The 13,978-nt window shown below is 46.9% G+C and overlaps 1 protein-coding gene across 1 annotated transcript in view; it reads left to right on the top strand.

The window, feature by feature from the left end:
- LOC144144443 (uncharacterized) overlaps positions 1 to 13,978 on the top strand; it is a 47,049-nt gene that overhangs the window by 20,387 nt on the left and 12,684 nt on the right. The window contains exon 2 of the mRNA XM_077675882.1: positions 12,006 to 12,151. Within this exon, the coding sequence (XP_077532008.1) occupies positions 12,006 to 12,151 (146 nt within the window). The remainder of the gene's footprint in view (positions 1 to 12,005; positions 12,152 to 13,978) is intronic.

Raw genomic sequence — 13,978 nt, 5'->3', positions numbered from 1 at the left:
TCTAGTTACGCCACTGAGGGCATGAGCCTGTTAAGGAGCAGTTCTGACACACTTTACGCGACTCGTAAGTGGCGCTATACGAGGGTAAGAATTACGGCGATTGTTTTGGCTGCTGACTGCCCCAGTGTGGATGAACGCTACGGCGACAATTTATGGTGACGTTCGTGTAGCTTCTGGGCCCCTCTACTCCAACTCAAAAAAGTCGACTACCGTGTCGATCGTTGTTTGCCTGCAAACATTCCACGCGGAGATGAAAATTCTGGCCGCAATTATGGCGATTTAGATAGCGCTTCTGGGCCGATCTTCCAGTTCATGAAGGCGATGCCAACAACAGCAGCAATAGTATACAACTGCATGAGAACTAGTATGCGATCTTAGTGCCAATGGCTGTCGCAGTAAAATGCTGTAAACAGGCTAGTGAGCACCCTGTTGGCGAGACCCAAAGAGAGTAATCATACATAGTTGCCCGTGGCCCGAAGAAGTTTATTCATTGTCGATAAACTGTCAATGGCTGTAACGATCACTGGTCGTAGATAATTTTGTAAATTCAACTTTAACAACGCGTTAAAAGCTGTCGAGACTTCGCTAGATTAATAATAATAATAATCAATCAATCAATCAATCAATCAATCAATCAACCTTTATTTTCGGTGCCCAGGAACAACCCTAGGGTCTTGGTACTGGTACACCATACAAAAAAAACACTACAATTAAGACAAGACAACACACAAAAACTATATGTATGACATAAACAATAAAGTAAAAATAGTTACAGAAATCTTAGAAAGCAAAAAAGGAAAAAAAAAGAACAGAAAGTCAAAAAAGAAAAGGCAGGCTTAGTGTTGCAAGCCATGCCACTCGGCCAGCGAAACGTTCAGTAGATGTGAAAAATAGGAACTATACAAGCAAATATTGAATCAACATGACATAGAGTATACGTATATAACCAAGGTTTTCTAACAACATATTAGGAAGTTCCAAAAAAAAGGGGGGAAAAGCTTCAGCATTACCAACACTGACACTAAAACGTACAAATATTCAAGCAACACAAAACAAGAAAAAGTGAAAAGCAAGCAAGAACAGTTTGCACATAATACATAGGGTACATAAATTTGGAATGACATAAAGGACTTAAGCTACAACAGTTTTCAACTCATTAGAGAACAAAGTAAAGGAGCTCTGGAATATATCAAGCCGAACGGAATATTCATTATATGCACATTGTATTCGGCAGATGGACGAGCGTCGGCTATTGAAAGCAACTGGTCTGAAAGCTGGAAATTTTCTGAAAAGTTTATTTGGCAAATTGACATTGATAAGTGTAACCAAATCGTCACACAAAAAATTACCATGAAGAAGTTTATAGAGAAAGATAATATCAGCTCGCATTCGTCGACACCGAAGGGAAGGAATGCTTTTCAGAAGAGATATGATGCCGTTTGCGTCGTCTTGCACATGACGGAAGCGGTGCTTAAAGATAGAAAGGAACTTATTTTGAACCCTTTCGATACGGTCACTATTGGACTTGCAAGTTCCATTCCAGACAACAGACCCGTATTCAAGAAGAGGTAAGCAGAGAGCCGAATACAACTTTAAGAAAGGAAGCGGACCTTTAAACTCTCTAGAATACCTGCAAACAGCACCCAGACAACGAAGAGACCGACGGGTAATTTGTGCAATGTGGGAAGAGAAAGTCAGAGAAGAATCAAAAAGTACTCCCAAGTCCCAATAATAATAATAATAATAATAATAATAATAATAATAATAATAATAATAATAATAATAATAATAATAATAATAATAATAATAATAATACCCGTAATCATTAGCATCATGTGGGGCGCGAAAATATATTTGCCATGGGCGCCGTCCTATCTAGTTACGCCACTGAGGGCATGAGCCGGTTGTGGAGCAGTTCTGACACACTTTACGCGACTCGTAAGTGGCGCTGTACGAGGGTGAGAATTACGGCGATTGTTTTGGCTGCTGACTGCCCCAGTGTGGATGAACGCTACGGCGACAATTTATGGTGACGTTCGTGTAGCTTCTGGGCCCCTCTACTCCAACTCAAAAAAGTCGACTACCGTGTCGATCGTTGTTTGCCTGCAAACATTCCACGCGGAGATGAAAATTCTGGCCGCAATTATGGCGATTTAGATAGCGCTTCTGGGCCGATCTTCCAGTTCATGAAGGCGATGCCAACAACAGCAGCAATAGTATACAACTGCATGAGAACTAGTATGCGATCTTAGTGCCAATGGCTGTCGCAGTAAAATGCTGTAAACAGGCTAGTGAGCACCCTGTTGGCGAGACCCAAAGAGAGTAATCATACATAGTTGCCCGTGGCCCGAAGAAGTTTATTCATTGTCGATAAACTGTCAATGGCTGTAACGATCACTGGTCGTAGATAATTTTGTAAATTCAACTTTAACAACGCGTTAAAAGCTGTCGAGACTTCGCTAGATTCTAACTAAAACTCTTACTTTAAGCAGGGTCACTTCGTTATCACGTTGCACGGCTGGCAGGTCGCATTGTATGTATAGGAATCGAGCTCACTTAGTACTGGCTAGCAGAGCAGGTTTAGTACAACAATGAAAGAGTACAACAATACTTTTTTTTCGGGGCGAAAAATCATTGAAAAACAGGCGATTCCTATATTTCGCTCACCTATTGACAGACACACATTCGATACTCCCTAACCCGTTCATAACCGCCCACTGCCCGAAATGGCGCTTCCCATAAACGTGACCCGTCTAAAAAGAACAAGAAAAAATGTATGAAAGAACGTACGGATGTACAGACAGACAGACAGACAGACAGACAGACAGACAGACAGACAGACAGACAGACAGACAGACAGACAAAGAAAAATTGGCGCAGCTTGCACAATATAGTGGTGCAAGGCTGGAGAAAGAGCAGAGCTGGCGGGCCCTCTTCCTTCGTCGGTGACCCGGATGTTGCACCTCGCGTGAATTTCCGTACTTGCTGCTGAAACTTTTCCATGACTGGCAGGCCCGGATCGTTTTGTCCGCAGCCTTTCACATCTCTCCCAGAGTGGACCGCGTCAGCACGCGCTAGAACCCGCGGCAACGGGCTTCAACGAACTCGGCGCCGTCTGTAGAGCGAACTCGGCGTCGGCGCTCCTCATTTCAGACGCGAACGCATGCGAGATCACGCCACGAACGCTGGGCAGAGCGTCCTCGAAGGTCGATCTGGCAGACGTCGGGCGCTCCTCGCGAGGCTCACGCTCACGTGCGTCCGGTATTTTTCTTGGTATTTTTTCGAGCTCCTCATGTGGCGCAAGCCAAAGCGCAAGACTGGACGACTCAGGGCGCTTCTCACGAGGCGCGCACTTTTTTGCGCACGCCACCGGTCCAAGCTCAAGCTTGTACAGCTCTGCTGTTAATATATAAATAAGATAAGGATCATAGGGCCTTATGTTGCCTATGTTGCTCGTGAAAAAATTTGTTCCCAGCATTGCATTTGTGTAATGTAGCTATACCGACTGTACAAAGGCCTTGTGTAAAACTTGCTTTTGTAAAGCTGGCTTTCCTCACATACTTGTGATGCAGTGAAGCCTACGCATGAAGGAGAATTGGGTTCTTGCATGCTTCGTGACATCATGCACTCAACAACACTAATCTCAGCAGCGCCAAAACCCCGCAGCGCTGTACTCAGCGACACTAAAACCAGCAACATGATTCGGCGACATAACCGAGGGTGAAGTGGTGTTCACGCATTCTAAAATCACAAGGGGAAGCTTAGGTGCTTCCGGCATAGTTTTCTTTACCTTGTGCGGGCCTAATATGCCACGTACCCTAATCTAGAACTCTAATCTAGATTCTAGGAATGTAGAATCTAGGAGTCCTAATCTAGGAATCTAGGAATCTAGTGCCCAAGCAGACTTTGTATACCTCCTAACACGGGGGTCGGATGCGTTCCCTCTGGATTTTTCTTCTACGCAACTTCAGTTTCTGTAAGAATTGTTGGTCCACAACAGCGGCTGTTTATAACCCCGTAACAGGGTACCATTCTGACCAAACCGACCTCCTCTTTCTGGTAACCCAGTCTAAACGTTAGACAGCGTTTACTCATCGGTCAGAAACAAATAACGGACTCGTACGCTTGTCTTCTTAGGCTAAAAGTTCACGTATCCCGTGGCAGAACACAAACTGCCATGCATCTCGGCGCGACCAACATTAACTGCTTCCGGGGGCAGGTAATAATATAACGACCCTGAGCCAACAAAAGCTAGTGCGCTGCTGACAGGCAATGCATGTGGTTGCGTGACGTAGTAGCGGTACAACATGGTGGTAAGTACAGTGAAATCTCGTTGATACGTTTTTCACGGGAACCAGAAAATAAAACGTATTATCCGATAATCATATTATCCAAATAGGTAAAAAAGAAGGAAAATATGCGTGCTCCGTCAGCAACTCATTTTTATGGAGCAAAATTGAAGTAACTGCTCAATTTTTGCCGACCTTTCTTCTTTTAAGTGTACAGGAGTAAATTCTTCTGAAACGTTCAAAAAGAAACTGCCGGTTGCTTTGGCAGACACTGCCTTGTACGAAAATCCGTGTCGTGCCGTAAATCGGTGAAGGCAGCCTCCAGACGCTTGAAAGTTTTGAATACCCAAGGAGAGCGCCACGTTGTCAACTGTTTCGCATAGGACTGACCCGTCGAAGTTCACTACAGTCACTTTACTTCTTTTGAACCATGTAAGCAGGATGCTTTCCTTTAACTCATGCTTCGCCCCTCGCGTTCGTTTTACACCAGGTCCAAAAACTTTCAGCTTCTTTAGCGTTACTGTTGCTGACCGACAATATATAGTGTTGAGCGTTGACAAAGGGAGCTAGCTTGCCAATTCCACGCACTTCCTCTTCGGGTTCTCTTCGAATTGGCGTACAATTTCCACTTGCGCCTTACATTTCCTTGACGTTGTCAGATGCCTAGAGACACGGCCGCGCATAGCAACAAGGCAAAAAGAGAACAAATCAATGCGCGGGAAGCACGGTCCATGGGAGAAGTCAGGAAGGGAAGTCGCGCCTGCCACGAGCATTGCGCGCCTTCTTCCTTGATTATGAAACGATTTGCTACATGACGAGGTGCATCGCCTGACTTATCGTCAGCCTTGCACGGAACGGCCACGCATTGCAGTAACGTTTTCTGCCGCCAAACCGGCGCTTCCGCTCCCTGGGTGTCTCTGCAACGTGCAGGTGATGGCTTGTTGGAATGCGGTTTGAATGAGTATACCGTAGAATTAACGTAAGATTACTGGAAATGTCGGTCGAGATCCGCTTTCGCGATCGTATTATCCAATTTCGGGCAAGAATGTGATCGTAATAAACACACTACAATGCATTATTTCTAAGGAACGTCGGCCGGGAACGAAAACAACAAAAAAAAAAACGTATTAGGCTGAAAAACGCAATATGCCGAACCGTATCGACGAGATTACACTGTAGAAACCAGCTCGACGGCTGTGTGGTGCGACGTCAAAATTCATTTGTGATAGGACAAAAATGTACGTCGGTGCAACGTATTTGGGTAATTTGGAGTACACGATACAAGTTACACAATTTCTGTCTACGATCGTGAACCGCAGAAAATCGTCGGAGCTGCCATTTATATCTTTAAAGCTTAATTATTTGATTGGTTTTATGCGCCGAAGCTACACGTGGGTTACGAGGCGCGCCGTAAAGGGGAGCTCCGGATTAATTTTGACCCCCTGGGGATCTCCAACGTGCGCCGAAATCTTGACTAAGAAAAGCGCTGACGACATCTTTCCTCCAAAGGAAGAGCAGAAGAACCACCAGCGTGCAAACGCTGTGGCGGATATCCCAATCAGCAACATCTCCTGTGGGAATTTGGGAATACGCCAAGTGTTCCTGACTTACGCACACCAACGCAGCTGTCATGTCCCATTGATCCAGCCTGGCTGACTCTCGCCTGCTCTTTTGAGGAACAGCTAGCTCTAGTGCGGTACAGCGAGAACGCAGTAGAGCAGAGTTGAGCATGGAATGAAGACGACCTGTAGTCGGGTTGTCTGAACTGCCGTTGGTTCTAAATAGTCTTTTTCACACACACTCTCTCTCTCGACACATGGGCTTTTTCGCTTTTCGCCTCCATTCCTTCATAACCATAGCGAAGAACGCCTCCGCTCAAGGTCATTAATCGGAGGCGGCTGAGCTGAGGTCATCGACATGGTCAGGCAACACCAGCATACAGCAGCGTGGAGCTAACTGTATACAAGTGGTGGTACCGCTCTCATCAAGCTGGGAGTGAACTACAGTAAACTCTCGCTACAGAGAAATTGCTTAATTCAAATTCGCGCTTTTTTCGACCTGCTTCATGGTCTACACTGCAATGCGTTGAGAGCGAATCATAACCGCTTTTACCAAAATACCGCTTACAACGATGGCAGTTTTTTGTATCGATGACGACTACGTTGCAACGACAGTTTACTGTACAGTCGACTACCGTTAATACGAGGTCCACAGGAACCGAACACTCCTAATTAACCGAACTTTTAATTAAACAAAGAGCACAATAAAAACATTGTTATTAGTCCCCAACACGTGTACCTTCCTGATTTGGTTCAGAGATTTGGCTTTGGTGGCGAAGTCACGCGTACGAAACGGGTTGCCTTGATAGCTGAGACTTATCACTAAAGTCGAAGCTTAAAGCGTCCACCACAGAGACCGCTCACACGGTGCTGTGCGCAACAAAGAAGGTTGAGGACCTCCGTTAGTCAATGGAATACACCGCACTTTGCGCATCCGCGCTTTCACAACCAGGACCCTCTACTCCAGCGCCGTCTTCCGTGTGGGCTGTCTCGACCACAGCCTACTTTACTTTGTAGACTGTGGTTGGGAGTGGCCTTCACGAAAGCGTATACTCCTTCCTCATCGGGACGGCCAGTAGTGCCCCCTGCGATGCCTGCGAGGTTGAAGAGACAATCTAACATGTGCTTTGTCATTGCCCCCAGTATTCATCGGAAGGAATTGTTTTGGACGCCGAGCTCAGCCGATTGGACAATCAACGATTCCCAGGAAAGATGTTTCTGGGACATCGACCCCTACAATCGACTTCGCAGAAAGCAACAAAAACCCTTCTGCGTTTCATGGACACAGGCTTAGATAACGGACTGTACAGCCCACAAAGGGAGTAAAGTGTGTGCGCGGCCCCGCTCCTATCCCCCCTCTTTCACCTACCCTCTCTTTCATCCTCCGAACACTCCTCCCCCAGTGCCGAGTAGCAATCCGGGCTCTAAGCCTGGATAAACTCTCGGTCTTTCCTCTAGCTTTTTTCCTCCTTGAGGACCTCGAAAGAGAGAGATGCGCACACTGACGCGAGTCTTAACTAAACTACCCCACTACCCCGAACCCAATTTTAAATAAAGTCACTACTACTACTACTACCCTCAACTAAACCGGCGCTTTATCGGCTGTGCGCTGCCTCAGTTCGATGGCGCCGACATCAGCACAGAGCACGGCGCTGTTCTTGCGCTTAGAAATTCTGAACTTTATCGAAAATTGACGGACACTTCAGTGGCTTTCATTCGAAATAACTTCTTATTAATCGATATAATGTGATTTAGTTTAAAATATACCAGCAATTTCTGCTATTGTATTGCATGCAAAATCTCCGGGACCATCACGTCACTCCTAATTAACCAAAATTCCAATTACGCGGCTTCGAATTATCGAGAATCAAAGTATATTAAATTGTGAACGTATTACCGGTAGCGGTACGCAAGGTTCACCTTACGAACGCCGGAAGATTAGATTTATATGGCGAAGTCAGTCGCAAGAGAACGATACCTTCCGTTCGTGGGAGCGGCATATGTTCCGTAGCACTCGCTGGCTCAGTGGCTGTTCCTGCGCATGCGCAAACACTCTGAGACAGCTAAGGTGCACGCCATTACTGAGTACTCTATCTTTTGCCCTCCCCCCTTTATTTTTCTTTAGCTCAAGTCCAGATGGCGCTTCTATTTCTCGCCACTTTGCACCCGAAAAGTTCGAACGAAGCGCTCTCGTGGGAACCTGCGTTCTTCGCACAGCCGGTTGTGCCGGGATGCAAAAATCCGCGAGCGCCGAATACGCCGCATTTTAAACAACGGTGCACACAGACTGCTGACTGCACATACATTGCCATCGCTTCCTCTTTTGCAAATACTGCGTTGTACACTTCCGCAAACAATGCCGGTGAATAACTACGAACTACGACTGCGCAGAACGCGAACAGCACACACAACCGAAGCGGGCTGCTAATCGATTGTTGCGCCGTTCGGAACTTCTTTTAAAATAACCCGAAAGGTTGCTCGCTCAGCGGAGCACGGCCCTTCCGAGCCCGGGGAGAGACAAAAACCTGCATTTTCGCTTTGGGACCGCACTGCGGGAGCGCTGCGCATGCATGAACGCACTCATAATCTCCGCTGTTCTCGACCATAAAGCGCCGTCGCCGAAGCTACAATCGAGGAAATCTTCTACGAGGGCGCAGGAGTCAAAGCGGAAGAAGAAGAAGGGTTTCGGGTAGCTCGCTTCAGCGCTTGCTTCCTGTTCCGTTACAAACGATATAGATTCCACGAAGGAGAAGGCCCCGTAGTTAAAGATTGCGCCCAGCCACGGCGGGGGAAAAGAAAAGGAGGGGGGAAAAGTGGTGCCCCGGGAGGGTGACCCGCATCTGAACCTAGGAATCGGAATTCCTTATCGACCACCGTTGCCCCCGCGTAGTAAACGGAGCTCGCACGAGCACGCACACTCAATCGACGCCGCGGTTTTGTTTTTACCCCCTCGTCTGCACCACCGCGCACACGAGGAGGTCAGATGATTTGCATATCCGTGGGTGGCGGTACGGTTGCGGACACGGATATTGTGGCGACTTGGTCTGCCGGAGTCACCAACCGGTTAGGCCTAAGCCGAGTGACCCGTACTGTTTGCAAAAGGATTCTCCGCAGTTTTAAAGAAATGGATGGTTGGAAGGCATCGAGTAGGCACGCAGGGGGGGAAGAGGATGAGGGGAAAGTTTAAGGAAGAGAGTCAGCGCCGCTCATTTGGTCGCATTGTAGATTGTTTGCAGCGCGATTATTTTTTTTTAATTAACGGGTAAATGCCGTCTGAATCCGGAGCAGAGGTGACGCTGTGGAAGCTAACACTAACGTGTAAGACTTGAAGGTAGTGAAGCTGTACGCAACCTTCACGAATGTTTAAGTCTGCGATTGCAGCCGATTTGCTTCTTCTTCGCGGCCGCAACGACATTTACTCCATCATTGTTGCTGTAAGTGAAAGCTTCTTCGATATTTTTTTTGGAAGTGATAACCATTGGACGTCACCTTGGAGGGGCGTGCGCTATGACGGGTCTTTCTCGTTCCGAGCAAGTGTTGCCCCGATCACGGCGAACGCTGGAGTCTTTCTCTTTCCAAGCAAGTGTTGCCACGACCACGGCGAATGCTAGAGTTTTCTTGGCCAATCCTGGCCAATTTCCCTAAGCGGGTACGCTTGGCTCGATAACCGTGCGTCGGGGACGCTGGGAAAACGCCGCGAGGCACTACACAACAGCGCTGGGCATTTTCTTGGTTTTGTTATAACTGCTGGGTGGTCACCGCGAGGCCCGCGATCACGTGCGCACGCATCGGCAATTTCATGGTATTTTTAACTGCGGACACGAAAAATTACGATTCGCTAAACAGCTTAGCCGTTAAAATTAGAGCGCGATAAACACAACGACACCGAACAAGCATGGCGGGACAATTTAGCGCTCAAACATGTGTGCATCAACCTGCTCAACAATGTGTTTTACCAAAAGTTTAATGATATGCGTATATCTCTGCTTTCAGACACACTTGGAGATAAAGATGCAATATGCACTTTCTCAGCGCATACTCGCCAGCGTTAGTTAAGCTGTATCGCTGAAGCTGTAAAGCTTTCACTGTTGAAGTGTGCTGCTGCTGTCGTTGGAAGCATGCGATCAACGGTGTGTGCAAGTGGCCTCTATCAGCACGTATGCACACCCCGCTTTGAAGCTCATCAGTGTTTGCATGTGTCGTTTCTGAGACCGAAATAAAAATAAAAAAGAAATTGTGGGTATGCCTCACCTGGGCAATGAGGAGCGCCGTACTGGAAGGCTCCGGGTGAAGGCCGTCGATATCTGGACACACACACGCGTTTTCGCTTTGGCCCCCACAACTGAAAACCAGCCGCCCCAGCCAGCACGAAATGAAAATTTAGACAATTTTTTCTGAAGTAAAAATGTCCGTGTCAAGAATTAAGCGACGAAACACAATTACGGCGACCGCCGTACTGACGAAGTTTAGTGGAATTCCCGGCTGTAGTAGCACACCCTGTATACTGGGTGTGCTACTTCCTGTATACACGAAGTGTTTGGTGATAGCGGTATGCGGAGAATACGGGAGCGTACGGACAATGGTTCCGGTGCGTGCCGTCGGCGACACTCCCTTAAGTTGCGCTTGCGTAGTTGCCCGGATGACGTCCTCGCCGTGTGTCACGGGTTGATTCCACGAAGGGTGCCGAAAGTTGATTTGCCAAATGCCGATAAGGCCCATTTCCGCGACACAGTGGCTGACAGGCAGGGTGAAAAGTCGGCGATGTCTGAGCCTTCGCAGTGGGCCGCTCTTCTTGATGTACTTATAACCATATGTTGGATTTTCGATCATATCGCATATATCGGTATGCGTATACAATATGTGCATGTGATTGATACGTGCGGTTTAACCCCTCAAATGAGTGGATTTTTGACAAAGTACTCTCTATCAGGGACGCAGCCAGAGGGGCGGTTTGGGGTTCAAACCCGCTACGAAATTTTTTCTTGGCAGGGAGGCCTACTCGAGACTTACTGTTCCTTTCGGCAAAACTCTTCCCTTCCCATAACTCAAAACACCCCCCGAAAAAAAAAAAAAAGCCAGGTACGGCCCTGCTTTCTACGTGCTATTTTCAAGCAACAATGTGCGTATATTTGTATGCGACAAACAGCATGTTGTGGTTACGTAAAAGGCTTGATGCACGCAGTGCAAATATAACCTTATTTGTTTCTTCATAGCTGTCGAAATACGTTTGAGGGGAGACGTATTCTTTTAGTTCCGCGCAATAAGGAAAGGATTCAGCCTTGATGGTGGGGCGGATGCGGTGTCGGGTCGCATTCGGGAGTCTCCGGGTTCGATTCCCATCGAGTACAAAGTTTTCCTAATTTTATTTTGAATTTGTATTATTTATATTATCTTTGCCCCGTCATCTTTTTTAGGATCCGTTTCGCATCTACAGAGGGCGAAAGGTGGCTTTTCAGCTCAATGGGCAATTTAGTTCGCCAGGATATATTTTACGTGTAAAACTTTGGATATCGTTCTGCGCATTCGCGCTGTCTTTCATGAGGAGTGGCATCGGGATTGAGCTTCTCGTTTTACAGGCGATGATGATGCGCCCTGATGTGCGTACATGCATTCTTAATCATTGCTTAAAGGGACCCTGGAACACTTTGAAGCACTGCGAAAGACAGTTATCGCCAGCACGGAGCGGCACTGCGTGATTTGCTCGTCGCACCAGATACGCCTTCCGTTTCTGATTTGTTTTTGTGGCTTTATTTTTAAAGTTTCTATCGAAAAGCGTTCATCGCTGCAACTGAAGAAAAACCGGCCAACAGCCGCTACATGGCCTCAGTGACGTAATGCGGGCTGTCGAAGAACGTCGAGACCGGGAAAGAGAGAAAAATCTCTTGAGCGTGTTTACAATTTGGTATCTGACGGGCACAGAGTAGTAATTTTTGGCTGGGGTACTTTGCGACCCCCTAATCTGAGTACTGGATGTATTGGGTGACTATGTTCTGCAAGAATTTAAGATTTTTTTTTTTAAGTTGAAAAAGTGTTGCAGGGTCCCTTTAAGACAGACATTCCCCTTCGTGCAACCGAAATTCCCGGACGGCGATTCACTTAGAGTGCTTGGCGTCGCTATTTGCGCACTGCTCTCACGCATGGCTTTCGTGTCGTGCAGGGCAGCCCCAGACGCAGAGCCCCGTCGCTGCTGTGCCCGGCGCTCTGTCCGACTACGAGGTGTGCGCCCAGAGCTTCCCCGGGGAGCAGGGCTACCCGCTCAACAGGGCAGCCGCACAGACCTCCGGCAGGTTGGGGGGAGTCAAGGTATCCATCCATCCGCCTCAGCTGCCCGTTATGGCTGGCTATGATGCATGCATGCATGTATGGTTGTCACGGCGATGACGCGCGTGAACGCTTGTGCGCTGAACGCACTGTCTATCATCTCATTCACTACACACGGTTTCCGCACAGGAACACGCGCACAGACAAAAAAATACAACAAGAAAGCGCTGCGATGCAAACGGCTTCTGTACATCTGTAGGCTGAAAACATACTGAGGTGTTTTTCAGGGAAGTGAGCGAATTCACCTAGTCACTTTTAGGTTCAAGGCGATAGATATCATGTAGTGTAACGTACGTTTACCAAATAGTCTGGTGTGTAGGGCTGTAGTTTTAGGAGCATCTCTTACTCCTTTTTTGTAGCCATCCACAATCCTGCGCTGGGCTCAACTTTTCGACATAGATGTAGCCCAGTGCCTCTAAAGCAAAGACCAAACAGATCGCTACGATTCCGAAAGTTCGTTAGCTCTCATTTTTTTTCCATCGCGCCTCTCACGTGGCTCCATGAAGTAGAACTCGCTGCAGTCGACAAGCCAGGCGAGGGCTGTACACCGTTGTGCAAAGAGTGGCACTGCAGTTAGTCGAGTTAATTTCGAATGTTTCCCTGCAAGCTTTCAGTCCGGGGTAAACACCCCTAAACCAAACTTGCGAATTACTGGTCCCGTTTTGTCTTGCTAACAAACAAACAAACAAACAAACAAACAAACAAACAAACAAACAAACAAACAAACAAACAAACAAACAAACAAACAAACAAACAAACAAACAAACAAACAAACAAACAAACAAACAAAACAAAACAAACAACTGGTACACATCCCGAACGCGTCGAGAAAGCGTTTTCTTTACTCATGCTATTTAATTAAGGTGATGAAACGGTCCGAGTTTGAGACGGACATGGTCTAGGCTTCCACGCAATTTTGCTGTGCGTGCGCAAAAAGCACGTCTTGCTGAAAAGCCAACTTTATCGCGAATGAATGCTCAAAAGAAAACGGTTGTAACTCTTGTTTTATGAGAACTTTGCCCTACACAATTATATGACGATTGGCCGCTAAGATGCCTATATCATTACGGCAAACTTCATCTGCTTTTCCTAGTTAGGTAGTTCTCACTGAAGCTGCAAAGGTTGTGGAATTGCCGTCTGCTGTCACTATAGTGGGCTTCTTTGGGAGGGAAGCGGACAGCCCCGTGTTTGTCTACTACGATAAAACTGTTGTCCTTACAAGGTTTATTCATTAATGTGAATATTAATGATTAAACCTATCATGAACAAATGGCGAGGAAAATAAATACGCGTAGATTTTCTAACCATATGCTTTTTTATGCAGCTTCGCAGGTTACCCACCCCCACAGAGGGGAATGGTTCCCTAACATTTGTGTATTTGCTTGACGTCCAACGCCCCTTTTTACCAAAGCGCATAGCAGATCTTCAATGTAGCGTTTGTACATCTGCCGTTGTCTTATTCCCCGTGGCACGCGTTACACTAAGCAGTTTCGAATACTTCGAATATAAATTACTTTATATCGTGCCATCTGTAATCAGGTGCTGGAAGGGATTTCCTCTGAAGGTTCGCTCATATAAGAGGATCATTCGTGCCTTGTCAAATTTCTAGATAAGGCGGATATAAGATGAAGTGAAATTTTTGCTTCGAGACTATATGAGTGGTGGTCAGGAGTGGGAAAGAATAACTCACAAACTGGGACCTCGGCTATATCCTGGCGAAGTATTCCCCATCAAGATTCACATCTTAGCAAACAATCCCTCTACGCCACTAGACCCAGACACCTCAAGTTTTAGATGGCTGTAGACCCC

Source organism: Haemaphysalis longicornis, unplaced genomic scaffold, assembly GCF_048455015.1.
Source record: "Haemaphysalis longicornis isolate Haplotype H1 unplaced genomic scaffold, Haemaphysalis longicornis Haplotype H1 scaffold_7, whole genome shotgun sequence".
Lineage (NCBI taxonomy): Eukaryota > Metazoa > Arthropoda > Arachnida > Ixodida > Ixodidae > Haemaphysalis > Haemaphysalis longicornis.
The sequence above is the reverse complement of the archived record's forward strand: the minus strand, read 5'-3'. Positions and strand labels throughout refer to the sequence as shown.